The sequence below is a fragment of the Rattus norvegicus genome, chromosome 16 (assembly GCF_036323735.1).
Source record: "Rattus norvegicus strain BN/NHsdMcwi chromosome 16, GRCr8, whole genome shotgun sequence".
In the NCBI taxonomy this organism is placed as follows: Eukaryota; Metazoa; Chordata; class Mammalia; order Rodentia; family Muridae; genus Rattus; species Rattus norvegicus.
The window spans coordinates 6,278,597-6,294,520 of NC_086034.1; the positions used below are offsets into that span (position 1 = coordinate 6,278,597).

Below are 15,924 nucleotides of genomic sequence, written 5' to 3' on the forward strand. Positions count from 1 at the left end.
TCCCCAAGCTCTTCCTAATGTTTGACTGTGGGTCTCTACCTCTGTTTCAATCAGTTGCTGGGTAAAGCCTTTCTGATGACAATTAGGCTAGACACCAATCTATGAGCTAGTGTATTTTCTCTCAATTCTAAAGAATATAGAATAGATTTACGATCTATTTATCTATTCCTATTCTTAGGAATCATTTCATTTACCCTTTTTTTTTTTCCCCCCCAATTTGTGTTAGCTTCTATTGTGGGTCTCTCTGGGCTGGCTATTCAGCTTCTGGCTCCTGACCCTCTGGGCAGTGTCAGGGTTGGGCTTCCTCTCATGGCATGAGTCTCATTGGCATGGCAATGGACCAGTCACTGATTGCCCACTCTCACAATTTCATCACCACTTTTACCCCAGCACATCTTGCAGCAGGACAAATTGTAGGTCTAAGGTTTTATGGCTGGGTTGGTGTCCCAGTTCTTCCACTGGAAGTCTTGCCTGGTTACTGGAAAGGAACAGTTCAAGCTGTTTATTCTCCCATTGTTAGGAATCTTAGTTAGGGTCACCCTCATCAGTTCCTAGGGTTTTCCATTGCCCTAGGTTTCTAGCTCATTCCAGAGATGTGCCTCCTCCCAATCCAGTTGTTTCTCCCTCCATTCTTCCCAGGCCTGATCCTTCCTGTTCACATGCAGGCACACAGGCACTCAGGCGCTCACGCAGGCGTGCTCATCCAATCCATCTATTCTGGTTCCCCTTCTCCGTGAGATTCGTGTCCCCCTAGAGCCAGCCCTCTTTGTGACTTAGCTTCTTTGGCCTGTGGATCGTAACATGGTTATTCTTTACCTTCTACCTGATACCCTCTTATCCATGAGTACACACCATGTTTGTCTACTGAGTGGGTCTGTCACTCAGGATGATCTTTTCTAGTTCCATCCATTTGCCAACAAATTTTATGATGTTATTGCTACCCCATTGTGTAGATGTACCACTTTTTCTTTATCCATTCTTCGGTTGAGGGACATTGAGGTTGTTTTCAGTTTCCAGCTAGTATGAATAGAGCTGCTGTGAACATAGTTTTGCAAGTGTGCTCAGGATATGGTGGACCATCCTTTGGGTGTACGCTCAGGAGTCATATAGCTGGGGCTTCAGGTAGATTAATTCCCACTTTCCTGAGAAATTGCCATGTTGATTTTCAAAGTGGTTGTGTAAGTTTGCATTGCTACCAGCAATGAGTGAGTGTCCCCCTTGTTCCACATTCTCACGAGCTTGAGCTGTCACCCAGATGTAAGATAGAATCTCAGAGTCATTTTGATTTGCATTTCCTTGATGACTAGGGTGTTGAACATTTCTTTAGGTGCTTCTCGACCATTCGAGAGAGTTGTGTTGAGAATTCTCTTTAGATCTGTACCTGGGTTTTAATTGGATTATTTGGCTTACTGATATCTAGTTTCTTGAATTCTTTATATATTTTGTATATCAGCTTTCTGTCTGATGTGGGGTTGTGAAGATTTTTTTTCCATCTGTAGGCTGCCATTCTGTCCATTTGATGGTGTCCTTTGCTTTACAAAAGCTCTTTGGTTTCATTAGATCCCATTTATTATTGATCTTAGTGTCTCTGAGTTTGGTGTTCTGTTCAAGAAGTTCTCTCCTGTGCCAGTGAGTTCAAGACTATTGACCACTTTCTATCAGGCTCAGTGTATCTATTGTTTTATTGTTGTTATTTTAATGTATGGGTGCTCTATCTGCATGTACACCTGCATACCAGAAGAGAGCATTAGATAACCTTTATAAATGGTCATGAGCCACCATGTGGTTCCAGAGAATTGAACTCAGGACATCTAGAAGAGCAGTGATGCTCTTAACCCCTGACCCTTCTCACTAGCCTTAAAAGACCAAGGACTTGTTTGTTTGTTTGTTTGTTTGTTTGTTTGTTTGTTTGTTTGTAGACAGGGTTTCTCTGTGTAGCCTGTGCTGTCCTGAAACTTGCTCTATAGACTAGTCTGGCCTTGAACTAAGTAGTCCACCAGCTGCTGCTGAGATTAATGCTGAGATTAAAGTCATGCACCACCACCATCTGGCCCAGTTTATCTCATTTCGTGCTGATGTCTTTGATCCACTTGGCCTTGAGTGTTGTGCAGGGTGATAGGTATAGATCTATTTGCATTCTTCTCCATGCTGACATCCAGTTAGACCAGCACCATTTATTGAAGATGCTTTCTCTTTTCCATTATACATTTCTATCTTCTTTATAAAAAATCAGGTGTTCATAGGTGTGTGGACTTCCTTCCAGGTCTTGGATTCAATTCCATTGATTAACCTGTTCGTTTTTCCATGCGATTTCCATTTCTATTGCTCTGTAGTACAGTCTGAGATCTAGGACAGTGTTACCTTCAGAAGGTCTTTGAGTATACAGGATTATTTTAGCTAACTTAGGCTTTTTGTTTTTTCATATGAAGTTGAGTATTTTTTTAAGTTCTGTAAAGAATTGTGTTGGAATTTTGATTGAGATTGTGTTGACTCTTCAGACTGCTTTTGGTAATAATATAGCCGTTTTCACTACATTAATCCTACTGATCCATGAGCATGGGAAGTCTTTCCATCTTCTGAGATCTTTTTAAATATCTTTCTTGAGAGACTGAAGTTTTTGTCATGCATGTCTTTTACTTGCTTGGTTAGAGTCACACCAAGATATTGTATATTATTTATGGCTATTGTGAAGGATTTCTTTCTCAGCCTGTTTATCATTTGTATGTAGGAGGACTACTGTTTCTTTAGTTAGTCTTGTATCCAGCCACTTTGCTGAAGGTGGCTATCAGCTGTAGAAGTTCCCTGGTAGAATTTTTGGGGTCACTTAAGTATACTATCATATCATCTGCAAATAGTGATACTTTGACTTCTTTCCAATTTGTATCCCTTGATCTCCTTAAGTTGTTTTATTGCTCTGCCTAAAACTTCAAGTACTATATTGAATAGACATAGAGAGAGTGGGCAGCCTTGTCTAGTCCCTGATTTTAGTGAGATTGCTTCAAGTTTTTCTCCATTTCATTTAATGTTGTCTATTGGTTTGCTGTATATTGGTTTTATTATGTGTAGGTATGTGCCTCATATCCCTGATCTCTCTCAAAGACTTTTATCATAAAGGAGTATTGGGTTTTGTCAAAAGCTTTTTCAGCATCTAATGAGATGGCGTGATTTTTTTTTTCTTTCTGTTTGTTTATATGGTGATTACATTGACAGATTTTCATTTCTTGAACCATCCTAGCATCCCTGGGATGAAGCCTACTCGATCATGGTGGATGATAATTTTGATGTGTTCAGTGTTCATGAGGGAAATTAATCTGAAATTCTGTTGTTGTTGTTGTTGTTGTTCAGTCTTTATATGGTTTAGGCATCGGATACACCATAACCTCATAAAATGAATTTGGCAGTGTTCCTCCTGTTTGTTTTGTGGAATAGTTTGAGGAGTATTGGTATTAGCTCTTCTTTGATGGTCTGGTAGAGTTTTGTGCTCTACCAGGAAAAAAAAAGCACATCTGTCCCTGTGGGATTTTTTTGTTGGTGGTTTTTTTGTTTGTTTGTTTGTTTTTTGGTTTTTTTGTTGTTTTTTTGTTGTTTTTGTTTTGGTTGGGAGACTTTTAATGACTACTTCTATTTTTTAGGGGTTATAGGCCTATCTAAATTGTTATCTGATCTTGATTTAACTTTGATAAGTGGTATCTTTTGAGAAAATTGTCCATTTCTTTTAGATTTTCCAATTTTGTGGAATATACGTTTTTAAAATAAAACCTAACGATTCTTTGGATTTGCTTAGTATGTCATTATGTCCCCTTTTTCATTTATTTTTTTTAATTTATTCATTTATTTTATGCATGAGTACCCTGTAGCTGTCTTCAGACACACCAGAAGAGGGCATCAGATCCCTTTACAGATGGTTGTGAGCCACCATGTGGTTGCTGGGAATTGAACTCAGGACCTCAGGAAGAGCAGTCGGTGCTCTTGACTGCTGAGCCATCTCTCCAGTCCCATTTCTTTTTTTTTTTTTTTTTTTTTTTTTTACAATTCTTTGTTTTAAGATTTATTTATTTATTTATTTTATACACTGTAGCTCTCCTAAGACACACCAGAAGATGGCATCAGACCCCATTACAGATGGTTGTGAGCCACCATGTGGTTGCTGGGAATTGAACTCAGGACCTCTGGAAGAGCCGTCAGTGCTCTTAACCACTGAGCCATCTCTCCAGCCCCAGTCCCATTTCTTATTTTATTAATTTGTATGTTCTCATATTTATTCATTCTCATTCATTCTCTCTCTCTCTCTCTCTCTCTCTCTCTCTCTCTCTCTGCCTTTTTGTTGATTTGGATAAGGATTTGTCAATCTTATTTTCCAAAGAACCAGCTCTTTGTTTTGTTAATTCTTTATATTGTTCTCTTTGTTCCCATTTTATTGATTTCAACCCCGAGTTTGATTATTTCTTGTCATCTGCTTCTCTTGGGTGTATTTACTTCTTCTGTTTTGGAGCATTCAGGTGTGCTGTTAAGTCACTGGTGTGGGAGCTGATTATCTCTGTGAAGGCACTTAGCACTATGAGATCTCCTCTCAGCAATGCTTCTTGTTGTGTCCCTTAGGTTTGGGTATGTTGTGCACTTATTGTCATGGAATTCTAGGAAGTCTTTAATTTCTTTCTGTAGTTCCTCCTAGACCCAGTGGTCATTTTGTAGAGTTGCTCAGTTTACATGAGTTTGTAGGCTTTCTGTTAAAGTCCAGCTTTAATCCATGGTGATCTGATAAGATAGAGAGGATTATTTTGATTTTCCTTTGTATCTGTTGGGAACTGCTTTGTGACTGAGTTTATGGCTGACTGTGAAGGGTTCAGGCGGTACTGAGAAGGTTCTTCAGTGTTTGGGTGAAACGTTCTGTAGATGTCTGTTAGGTCCATTTGAGTCATAAGTCTGTTAGTTTGTGTGTGTGTGTGGGGGGGGTATGTGCGTGTATGTGTGTGTGGTTTTGTTTTTGGGTTTTTTTTTTCTCTGTTTAGTTTCTGTCTGGATAACCTGCCCATTGGTGAGAGTGAGAGTTGAAGTCTCCCACTATGAATGTGTGGGGTTCAATGTGTGGTTTAAGCTTTAATAATGTTTCTTTAACACATGCGGATGCCCTTGCATTTAGGGCATAGATATTCAGACTTGAAACATCATCTTGGTGAATTTTTTTCTTTGATGAGTATGAAGTATCCTTCCCCATCTCTCTGATCAATTTTGGTTGGAAGCCAATTTTGTTAGATATTTGAATGGCTATACCTGCTTGCTTCTTTGATCTATTAGCTTGGAAAATCTTTTTCTAGCGTTTTATACGCTGAGGCAATGCCTAGCTTGGATGTTGAGGTGTATTTCTTGTACATAGCAGAAGAATGTGTTTTGTATCCATTCTGTTAGTCTATGTCTCTATTGGAGAATTGAGAGCATTGATGTTGAAAGATATTAACAACCTGTGGTTGATAATTCCTGCTATTTTGTTGGTTGGGGAGGGGCAGAGTTGATGTGTGTATTTCCCTTCTGGTTTTACTGGTATGGAATTATTTATTTCTCATGTTTTCTTGGGTGTAGTTAACTTCCTTGGGTTGGAGTTTTCCTTCTAGTATCTTCTGTAGGGTTGGATTTGTAGATGGATACTGTTTAAATTTGGTTTTGTCATGAAGTATCTTGTTTTCTCTATTGTTGGTAATTGAAAGTTTTCCTGGGAATATGAGTATGGTTTGGCATCTGTGTTCTTTTAGAGTCTGTAAAACATTTGCCCAAGTTCTTCTGGCTTTTAGAATCTGTATGCAGAAATCGTGTAATTTTAATAGGTCTGCGTTTATATGTTATTTGGCTTTTTCCCCTTGCAGCTTTTAATATTCTTTCTTCTATATATCTAGTGTTTTGATTATTATGTGGCAGAGGGTACAGGGGAGACTTCCCTTTTCTGGTCCAACTTACTTGGTGTTCTGTAAGCTTCTTGTGTATTTATGGGCATCTCTTTGTTTAGAATAGGGAAGTCTTCCTCGACTTTGTTGAGAATATCTTCTCGGCCTTTGAGCTGGGAGTCTCTTCCTTTTCTTCCTATTATCCTCAGGCTTGGACTTTCCACAGTATCCTCCACACTTTGTGTCAGGATCTCTTTGGACTTAATGCTTTCTTATCTGATGAATATCTTCTATTGTATCTTCGGTTTTCCATCTCCTAACTTCTATCACTGATCTTTCTTCTGTAGTTTCTGTTTGCTTACTTAGATTTTCTATCTCCAAAATTCCCTTAGGTTGTGTTTTCTTTATTGCTTCTAATTTCAATGTTAAGGTCTTGAACGGTTTCCTTTACCTGTTTGCTGTTTTCTTGGCATTCTCTACGAGACTTATTCTTCCAATTTGTTGTTTTCTCCTCAGTTTTTCTGTCATCTTCCTAAAGTTGGTTTTAAGGTCACTTTCCTGTGCTTCAGCTGTATGGGAGTGTTCAGTGCCTGCTGTGCTGGGAGAGCTGGGCTCTGCTGCTGACTGCTGCCCTGGCTCTCATTGTGTTCTTACACTGGTGGTCAGGCATCTGGGTTTTGGATGGCGATAGGTTGAGGTGCTGGTTTCTGAGTTTGTTTTTGTTGGATAAGTGTATTCTTCCTTGGTTTCTGTTTGCTCTCTGGTGTTTTGAGCTCTGTGGCCTTCATTTCTGGTGACTTTCTTGATCTCTGAATCACTAGGGAGTCTCTGGTTGGGGGATTGACTTCTGGCTACTCGCTTGGCCTTTGGTGCAGCAGAGGGTTTCTGTTCTGAGTGGTGTGGCCTGCACCTGAGCAGCCGGAGGCGGCCAGAACTGGGGACAGGAGTGTAACTCAGGGGCGGGTGGTTAGTCGAGGGGGCTATGGTAGAATGGGTCTTGGGGAACAAGTCTAGGGATTTTAGTTCAGCTTACAAGGACCTTCTCTCTTCAGAGGGTGTTTTATTTGTACATCATTTGTATATTAATATCAAGTGTGTTTGACTTTTAGAAAGGTAATAGTCGGGTTGGGGATTTAGCTCAGTGGTAGAGCGCTTGCTAGGCCCTGGATTCAGTCCCCAGCTCCGAAAAAAGAACCAAAAAAAAAAAAGAAAGAAAGAAAGAAAGAAAGGTAATAGTCTGTACTATTTGCAGATAGTTTGTATTTGAACCATTAAAAAGTGGTTTTTAACAAAAATAACATCTGGGATATGTTGTTTCAATGTTTTTCTGACAACCGAAATCTTTTACTGAGTGTCTTTTATTTTACTTATTTTTTTAAATACAAGAAGCTGAAAAAAGTGAGGATTCCTCAGGTACTACAGGCCTCTCAGGCTTACATCGGACATACAGCCAGGACTGCAGCTTTAAGAATAGTATGTATCACGTCGGAGATTATGTCTATGTTGAACCTGCAGAGGCCAATCTACAACCACATATAGTCTGTATTGAGAGACTATGGGAAGATTCAGCTGGTAAGTTTGATTTGCACTGAAGGACAGGTGCTAGAAAGATGGCTCAGTGGCTAAGAGAACGTGCCGCTCTTGCACGTTCTCTTGCCAAGGACCTGGCTGCAGTTCTCAGTCCCTACGTCATGGCTCACGACCACCCCTAACTCTAGTTCCAGGCGCTCTGATGCCCTCACATGGCACACACATGATACACATACGTGCAGGCGTTTTTTGTTTTTTAAAGAATTACTTATTTTATATGAGTACACTGTCACATAGGATCCCATTACAGATGGCTGTGAGCCACCGTGTGGTTGCTGGGAATTGAACTCAGGACCTCTGGAAGAGCAGTCAGTGCTCTTAACCACTGAGCCATCTCTCCAGCCCCACATGTACATTTGTTTAAATTCTTTTTCCTTGATCATCAAGAAGAAAATTTTTTAACTCCTATTTAAGCCTTTCAACAATAATTACATCAATAAATTTAATGTTCAATGTGTCAATAAATATAATTAACCACCTAACCATATGCAAACGTGGGATCTTGCAGTTTTGGGCACTGTCACGATTGAGTCAGAAATGTAACTTCTTAATGGGTGGGAAGAGTCACTTATGCAGTAATTTATTCTGTAATTTACTTAGAGCCAAGCTCTGTGTAGGATGGCAGAGATCAGAAGAGCAAGACTCGTGTTCTTTTCTAGCAGATTTTCTCCAGTGAATGTCACAAATGTGTAACTGAGCTTAGAATTTATTGCCAGAAGCCTTCCTTTAGAAATGCCTGTAAGCTGGTTTGGCGGCATATGCCTGCCATCCCAAAACTCAAGACGGTGAGGCAGGAGAATGAGCTTGAGGCCAGTCTAGGCTACAGTGAACCTGTCTCAACAGAAATCTAAAAGAAATGTAAGAAGAAAGTTGCCTCTGAGGCGTTAAGAATGAAGCCAACAAGAAGTACGAGTGTAATGCAGGCAGTCTAGTTCTTTAAGCTGCCAGTCAGGTGAATGCTTTTGGATTCTGTCACCTTTTTGCTAAAAATGTCCTTCCCTTTCCTTGCATGCTCAGTGAAGCACAGAGCAGCCCTTCTCACCTCCTCCTCTGTTGCATGTCTCTGAAGGGTGAAATGAGGTTTTTTAGGCCTCTTTGTGCTTCTTTGTTTTAAAATATTATTTCCTCTAAAATAATTCTATTAAGAAATTTTCATCTAAAACCAGCCTTGGCATAATGGCTTGATAAAATACTTCCTAGTTTTGCAAAGAATATGTGGTTTCTGTTAATAATTTTTTTTCCTTTCTTTGTTTTTGAGGTGAAAAATGGCTATACGGCTGTTGGTTCTATCGGCCAAATGAAACATTCCATTTGGCTACACGAAAATTTCTAGAAAAAGAAGTTTTTAAGAGTGACTATTACAATAAAGTCCCTGTTAGTAAAATTCTAGGCAAATGTGTGGTCATGTTTGTCAAGGTAAGAAACTCATTGATTCAACGATATCATTCCCTGGAAATACAATTTAAAAATATAAAAATCTGTATTTACAATATTAGAAAGTACTTCAAACTCTTTATTCTGTGTCTATATATAAGAAATTAACATGAATATACTTAGAGACCATTTGCTGTGTTCAGTTTATCTATATACAAATAGTATTAACATTTTTATGTTACTGGGCTAATTTCCAAGGATGATATTTTCTGAAAGGTAATCATTACCAAATTCCAGTCTTGCTTCTAGATAATAAAATGCATTATCTGTCATATATGCATATGAGACCTGTACAGAGCTTTAAGACATTTTAACTATATGAAAGTAATATATTTTCAAAGGGCAGTTGACTAAGTAAATAAAACTTATAATTAAAGGGAACATAGCCAAGGAGATACCTACTTATCTGGCCATTTACTTTTTATTGTCGGGAAGTTTTTATAGTTCAATGTTAGATTGATTAACATTTGGGTTTTTTTATTTTTGAGTTAATTTTCAAAAAATTTACTTATTTGTATTATTCTTCCCATCCCAGGAATACTTTAAATTATGTCCAGAAACCTTCCGCGATGAGGATGTTTTTGTCTGTGAATCAAGGTATTCTGCCAAAACCAAGTCTTTTAAGAAGATTAAACTGTGGACCATGCCCATCAGTTCAGTTAGGTTCGTCCCTCGGGACGTGCCCTTGCCTGTGGTCCGAGTGGCCTCTGTATTTGCAAATGCAGACAAAGGGGATGAGGAGAAGAGTACAGACAACTCAGATGACAATCGGGCTGAAGACAGCTTTAACTTGGAAAAGGTACATGAGTAGTAGCCACCTACACAAGAATTTTAACCTTAAAATATCTATTCCAGAAAGTGAATTGATGTATTCAAATTCAAAACAAAAACAAACAAACAAAAAAGAAAAACAAGATTGAGGGTATAAAACCTTGGTCAAAGTGGAAGAACATAAGGGAAAAGAAAAAGAAGAAAAAAGTTAATTTAAAGTAGTATTTAAAAGTAAACTGAGGCTGGAGAGATGGCTCAGCAGTTAAGAGCACCTGACTGCTCTTCCAGAGGTCATGAGTTCAATTCCCAGCAACCACATGGTGGCTCACAACCATCTGTAAAGAGATCCGATGCCCTCTTCTGGTGTGTCTGAAGACAGCTACAGTGTACTTATATATAATAAATGAATAAATCTTAAAAAGTAAACTGAGGATGGAGGATAGAGAAATGTCTTAGCAGCACTGGCTGCTCTTCCAGAGGCCCCAGATTTGATCCCAGCACCCACATGGAGCTTACCTCTAATTCTAATTCCAAGGCATCTGACTTTTGCAGGCACCAGGCAGACAGTTGGTGCACATACATACATGCAGGCAAAATACTCATAAACATAACGTAAATCTAGGAGATCAGTGAGGTGGTCCAGTGAGGACCGAGTAAGTAAATTCTTTTTAACTGTTCATGTGGTTGCTATAATTAAAAACTGCATGGTGGCACATGCCTTTAATCCAGGCATCAGAGGCAGCTAGATCTGAGCTTAGGGCCAGCCTGGTCTACACTGCAAGTTCTAGGACAGCCAGGACTACCCAGAGAAACTCTGTCCCAAAAAAAAAATGCTGTTTAAACTATTTGATAGTGTGGAAACAAAAACCCTTCTTAGTTCATTGTATAAAGCCCAAGCAAACTATATTTATATTCCACACACTACAGAAGTCAACAGAAGACTGCCCTGATCTCAAGGATGAATATCAATACAAAAATCCAGGAAATGGTTTGGTCTGGTTTGGTCTGGTTTGGTTTGGTTTGGTTTGGTTTTTCAAGACAGTTTATCTGTGTAGCCTTGGCTGTCTGGACCTTACTGTATAGACCAGGCTGGCCTTGAACTCACAGAGATCTGCCTGCCTCTACCTCCTGAGTGCTGGGATCAAAAAGGTAGCTGAGGAAATGGTATTTTTACAATTGAGATCGAGCCATTTTAAAACATGAGGAAGAAAATGTTCCCCTTAGAAAGGCAAGGATTATTCAAAATAAACATTATATTTCATTCAATTATTAGGTTGATTTTTTTTTTTTAAACTAACATCTCTATATCACTGTACTTTCCAACAACCCCATCTGAGGGGCCCACCACAAACCAGGTCATTTGCTCTACATCACCTGCAGCTAGTAGGTGACAGATTAATTTAGTCCAACCCAGAATGCATCATGTTTATATCGTGGAGCTATATTTTCTTGCCATGATGGAATTACTAAAAATAATAAAATTGGAAAACCCCCCAGTTGTTAACATTGACAAATGAAGGCAGTATAAGAGACCAGGAGAAGGTAACAAGCTAGTGTTGAGCCTTCCTTCCTCTCAGGGTAGGAGGTAAGAAACCAGTGTAGGAGAACATTGTGCCCTTTGGGAACAGATCTAGAGGAAGACTTGTATCCTGGATTCCTCCTTTCTGCCTCTAGCCTGTGCTCGTTCACCCTGCTAGGGATGCAGAACTGATCTGTGAGTAGAAAGCTTCAGGCAGGCACTCCTCTGTCTGCTCTCCCGTTCTCACTCCTCTGTCTGCTCTCCCATTCTCACTCCTCTGTCTGCTCTCCCGCTCTCTTTCCTAGTTAGTCTGGAGATGAGTTTGCTGAGTGCTGCCGTGCTGTGAGGAACCAGGCCTCACACTCTCTCCTGTTGAGCTAAAGTAGCTTTTCCTGGGGTCTCACTGGAGAGAGAATCCAATTAGAATCAACTACAGACAGACTCGGTATCACAAAAGCAGCAAGTTAAAAGCCAACTTGTTATATTTCTGAATCCTGGGGATCAGAAAGGAGCAGTAAATGAGCTATGCCATTAGAAGAGACCGAGTAAGCTTAATTCGTATACAGATGAGCTATGCCATTAGAAGAGACCGAATAAGCTTAATTCGTATACAGATAGTATTAGGAAGAAGCTGGTCCTGGTGGCACATGTTTATGAGCTCAGGGTTTTAGAAGATTGAAGCCAGAGAAAGAAAAGCTCAGGACCTGCTTGAACTATAGAATGCATTCAAGGCCAATTTAGTAAGACCCAGTTTCAAGAACAAATAAAGGGTTTGAGATATCATTACTTGCCTAGCACATACAGACTCCTAGGTTCTATCCCTATTACCACAAAGGAAAGGAAGAAATTCTGTAAAGTTAAACACAGTAAAGAGAGACATAAAGAATTTGTTCCTTATACTGTAGGAATGTTTTGTGAATTTGTCCACTTTGAAATGAATGCTAATAAGTTCTTTTCAGTTCTTTTTTCTGAAAAGATCAGTTCCATAGGAATGAGAATGAGGGGTAATAAAAATTTCTTAGAGTAACATTTTATGAAAATTATAAATTTGAAATGAATACAATACCTGATTATAAGTTTGATTTCAACAATTTAATGTTTGGTTTCTCAACTTTCTTGAAAATTTACTTATTGTTGTTATGCTTCTTGCTAGTTTTCTGCCTTTATTAACCAGTTCCTCTCCACAGGAAAAAGAAGATGTTCCTGTGGAGATGTCCAATGGTGAGCCAGGTTGCCACTACTTTGAGCAGCTTCGTTACAATGACATGTGGCTGAAGGTTGGCGATTGTGTCTTCATCAAATCCCACGGCTTGGTCCGCCCTCGTGTGGGCAGGTGAATTAGGGAAGATGAGGTTGGGTCTAAGATTTGAGACTTAGTATTCCACATGCATAGAATAAAGACAGAAATCCCTCCCCTGGCAATTTCTCAGGCTTCCTCACACCACATTTCTCCTGCTCTTCCTCCTGTCGCAAGTAGAAGAGTGCACACGTGTATAACCCCAGCAATTGCAAAGCTAAGGCAGGAAGAGCAAGGGCTCCAGACTAGAACCTGTACCAAAACAGACACTCAAGACTGAAAGATGATCTGACTTCAACAGAGCTTTACTCAAATGAGGAAATAGACAGCGTGCATCTTGAATAGAGTTGTAGCTTAGATCCTGATACACACTCTTGAGATTAGAGCTTGTAAGGTGCTCAGAGAGAATGGTTCGAATTCGATTTCACAAAGAATCTGGCAGTTAGATTAACGTGAAGAAATGTAAGAATTGTGAATATCAGGGAAAGCATTCCCAGCAGAATTAATAGCCAGTATAAAGGCCTGAGAGATAAGTACATCGCTTTTTTTTTTTTAAAGGATTTCTTACTTATTTTATTTATGAGTACACTATAGCTGTCCTCAGACACACCAGAAGAGGGCATCGGATCCCATTACTGATGGTCGTGAGTCACCATGTGGTTGCTGGGAATTGAACTTAGGACCCCTGGAAGAGCAGTAAGTGCTCTTAACCTCTGAGCCATCTCTCCAGCCCCCAAAGTACATCACTCTTAAACCTGCAGTTTACTGCCAACAGAGTGAAGCCTGTAAAAGGTGGGAGATGAGTAATGGGCAATATGCAAATCATGGAAGGCTTCAGAGACCATGTGAACACTTGAACTTGTGTAGAGTAAAAGGTATCTTTGTCATTGTTTCAGGCAGAGAAGTAACATTTGACTTCTGATTTAATAGGACAGCTCTGCTTCCTCCTTTAAGAGAGACTGTAAAGGGCCCAGGAGGAGGCTGTTGCAATAAGCCAGGATAGAATGTGGCCTCTGAAATGTGGCTGGGTACACACACAAGTATTTAGAAGATCAGCTAATAGCATTCTCAGTAAAGACAATATGGGGAGCAAGGATGGCCTCTGAAGTGTGGCTAGTTACACACACAAGTATTTAGAAGATCAGCTAATAGCATTCTCAGTAAAGACAATATGGGGAGCAAGGATGGCCTCTGAAATGTGGCTAGTTACACACACAAGTATTTAGAAGATCAGCTAATAGCATTCTCAGTAAAGACAATATGGGGAGCAAGGATGGCCTCTGAAGTGTGGCTAGTTACACACACAAGTATTTAGAAGATCAGCTAATAGCATTCTCAGTAAAGACAATATGGGGAGCAAGGATGGCCTCTGAAATGTGGCTAGTTACACACACAAGTATTTAGAAGATCAGCTAATAGCATTCTCAGTAAAGACAATATGGGGAGCAAGGATGGCCTCTGAAATGTGGCTAGTTACACACACAAGTATTTAGAAGATCAGCTAACAGCATTCTCAGTAAAGACAATATGGGGTGCAAGGGCAGAGCCTGTAAGGATGGCTCCTGTAAGTTGGTTCAGGAAGTCAGAAGGTTACTCACTGAAATGAAGATGTTACTTTAGTCTGGAGCCCTGAAAATGTGGGACAGTACTTCTGACTTTAGGTTGATAAATAGGACATTACAGCATCCCGACGGAAAAGTGTTTGGTGCTGGGTGTTGTACAGAGCTCCGTGACCCTCTGTTCGGAGGGCTTCACCCAGCCAAGTAACGACTGTTTACTTGCTTTCATCTGAACATCTCAGGGAGGAAACCTGGAATTTAAATAAAACGACACACCTAGTTACATTCCTTGATACATGTTAACGCTCTTTTCCCCAGAGGGGCCAAATGTCCTCTTCACTTTTTCAGAGTGTCTTCTCTGAAAGGTGTCTTAAAGGGAGAGGAGAATCCATGAAATTCCTCTAAATGCTAGAAGCTGCTATATTTAAGGGGTCTGGAGAGATGGCTTAGTGGTTAGAGCACTGGCTGCTCTTCTAGAAGTCCTGAGTTCAATTCCCAGCAACCACAGAGTGGCTCACAACCATCTGTAAAGAATCTGATGCCCTCTTCTGAAGTGCAGGTGTACATCCAGCAGAGCACTCACATATAAACAAACAAGCATTGTACTTAGTGGAGTTTTTATTAGATAACCATTCAAAATTGAAAGTTTTATAACTTAATTTCTCTATCCCCCTCTTTCCCCAAGAATTGAAAAAGTATGGGTCCGAGATGGAGCTGCATATTTTTATGGTCCTATCTTCATTCACCCAGAAGAAACAGAACATGAGCCCACAAAAATGTTCTACAAAAAAGAAGTGTTTCTGAGTAATCTGGAAGAAACCTGCCCCATGAGTTGTATCCTAGGTGGGTGTTTGTCCTTTTCGTCACAGTTGCTCTGTGGAGCTTTGGTGAAGTACTGATGCCGTGCAGGGCGCCTCCAGATGGTGGGTCATAGAGCGTAAAAACATCAGAAGTCTGTGCTCTCATAAAGACATTGGGACAAAGATTGGGGAGTCAGTAAATAAAAAACAGAACACCAGGTGGTAATTAGAGTTTTTAATGAAAATAAAAAAGATTGACATTAATGTTGAGGTAAGATCACATGATTGGCCAAAATTTTACTGATCGATGGCATATGAGTGGACCCTTGAAGAAGTTTTAATGTAAACAAAGGAGAATTACTTGAGGTTCTCTTCTAGGAGCAACAAAAGAGTTGTCTTACATTACTTGTTCTTCTTTGGAATCTGAAAGGGTTGGATAGCTAGAGCAAGGGAAAGGATGTGGTGTAAGGACTGAGGCCTTTGAACTTTCTGGATACTCAGACATAGCAGGTCTTGTACACTGTGGTTGGACTTGAAAGGAAATCATGGTGGTGTTGGGCAGAGCTGGTAGGTGAGGTGCGAATCATTATGGCTGGGGCGTGAACAGTGTTGTAAGAGTGAGGTAGGAAATAAGAAGAAGAGCCTAATTTTTCAGTTTCTGATAGACTTTTTTTTTTTTTTAAAGAATTATTTACTTATTTTATTAAATGAATACATTGTGGCCGTCATCAGACACACCAGAGGAGGGCACCAGATCCCATTACAGATGGTTGTGAGCCACCATGTGGTTGCTGGGAATTGAACTCAGGACCTCTGGAAGAGCACTCAGTGCTCTTAACCAGTGAGCCATCTCTCCAGTCCTCTGTTAGATTTTTAAACTCGATCATTTTATTGTCTCAATTCCAATGTAATGTCTTGGTTTCTCTTTAGTCATCTACCAGGTATCTCCAGTGGTGTTCTGTTTCTGAGATCTAGTTATATGCATCATCATATACTTACAGTGTTGTCAGCTGTTAGACTTCCCCAAGCCTTGAGAGCCGCCAGCTCATACACTAGCCACACTGCATCCCTGAGATGG

General features: G+C 40.0%; 1 protein-coding gene across 51 annotated transcripts in view; it reads left to right on the forward strand.

The window, feature by feature from the left end:
* The window catches only part of Pbrm1 (polybromo 1), a 99,404-nt gene that overhangs the window by 58,664 nt on the left and 24,816 nt on the right, over positions 1-15,924 (forward strand). For 40 of the 51 annotated variants that reach the window (NM_001427685.1, XM_063275299.1, XM_063275315.1 and 37 more), the window contains 5 exons: positions 7,263-7,448; positions 8,725-8,882; positions 9,436-9,699; positions 12,378-12,523; positions 14,732-14,889. In NM_001427685.1, the coding sequence (NP_001414614.1) occupies positions 7,263-7,448; positions 8,725-8,882; positions 9,436-9,699; positions 12,378-12,523; positions 14,732-14,889 (912 nt within the window). The remainder of the gene's footprint in view (positions 1-7,262; positions 7,449-8,724; positions 8,883-9,435; positions 9,700-12,377; positions 12,524-14,731; positions 14,890-15,924) is intronic. The other 11 variants (XM_063275306.1, XM_063275311.1, XM_063275323.1 and 8 more) reach the window with 1 other exon arrangement.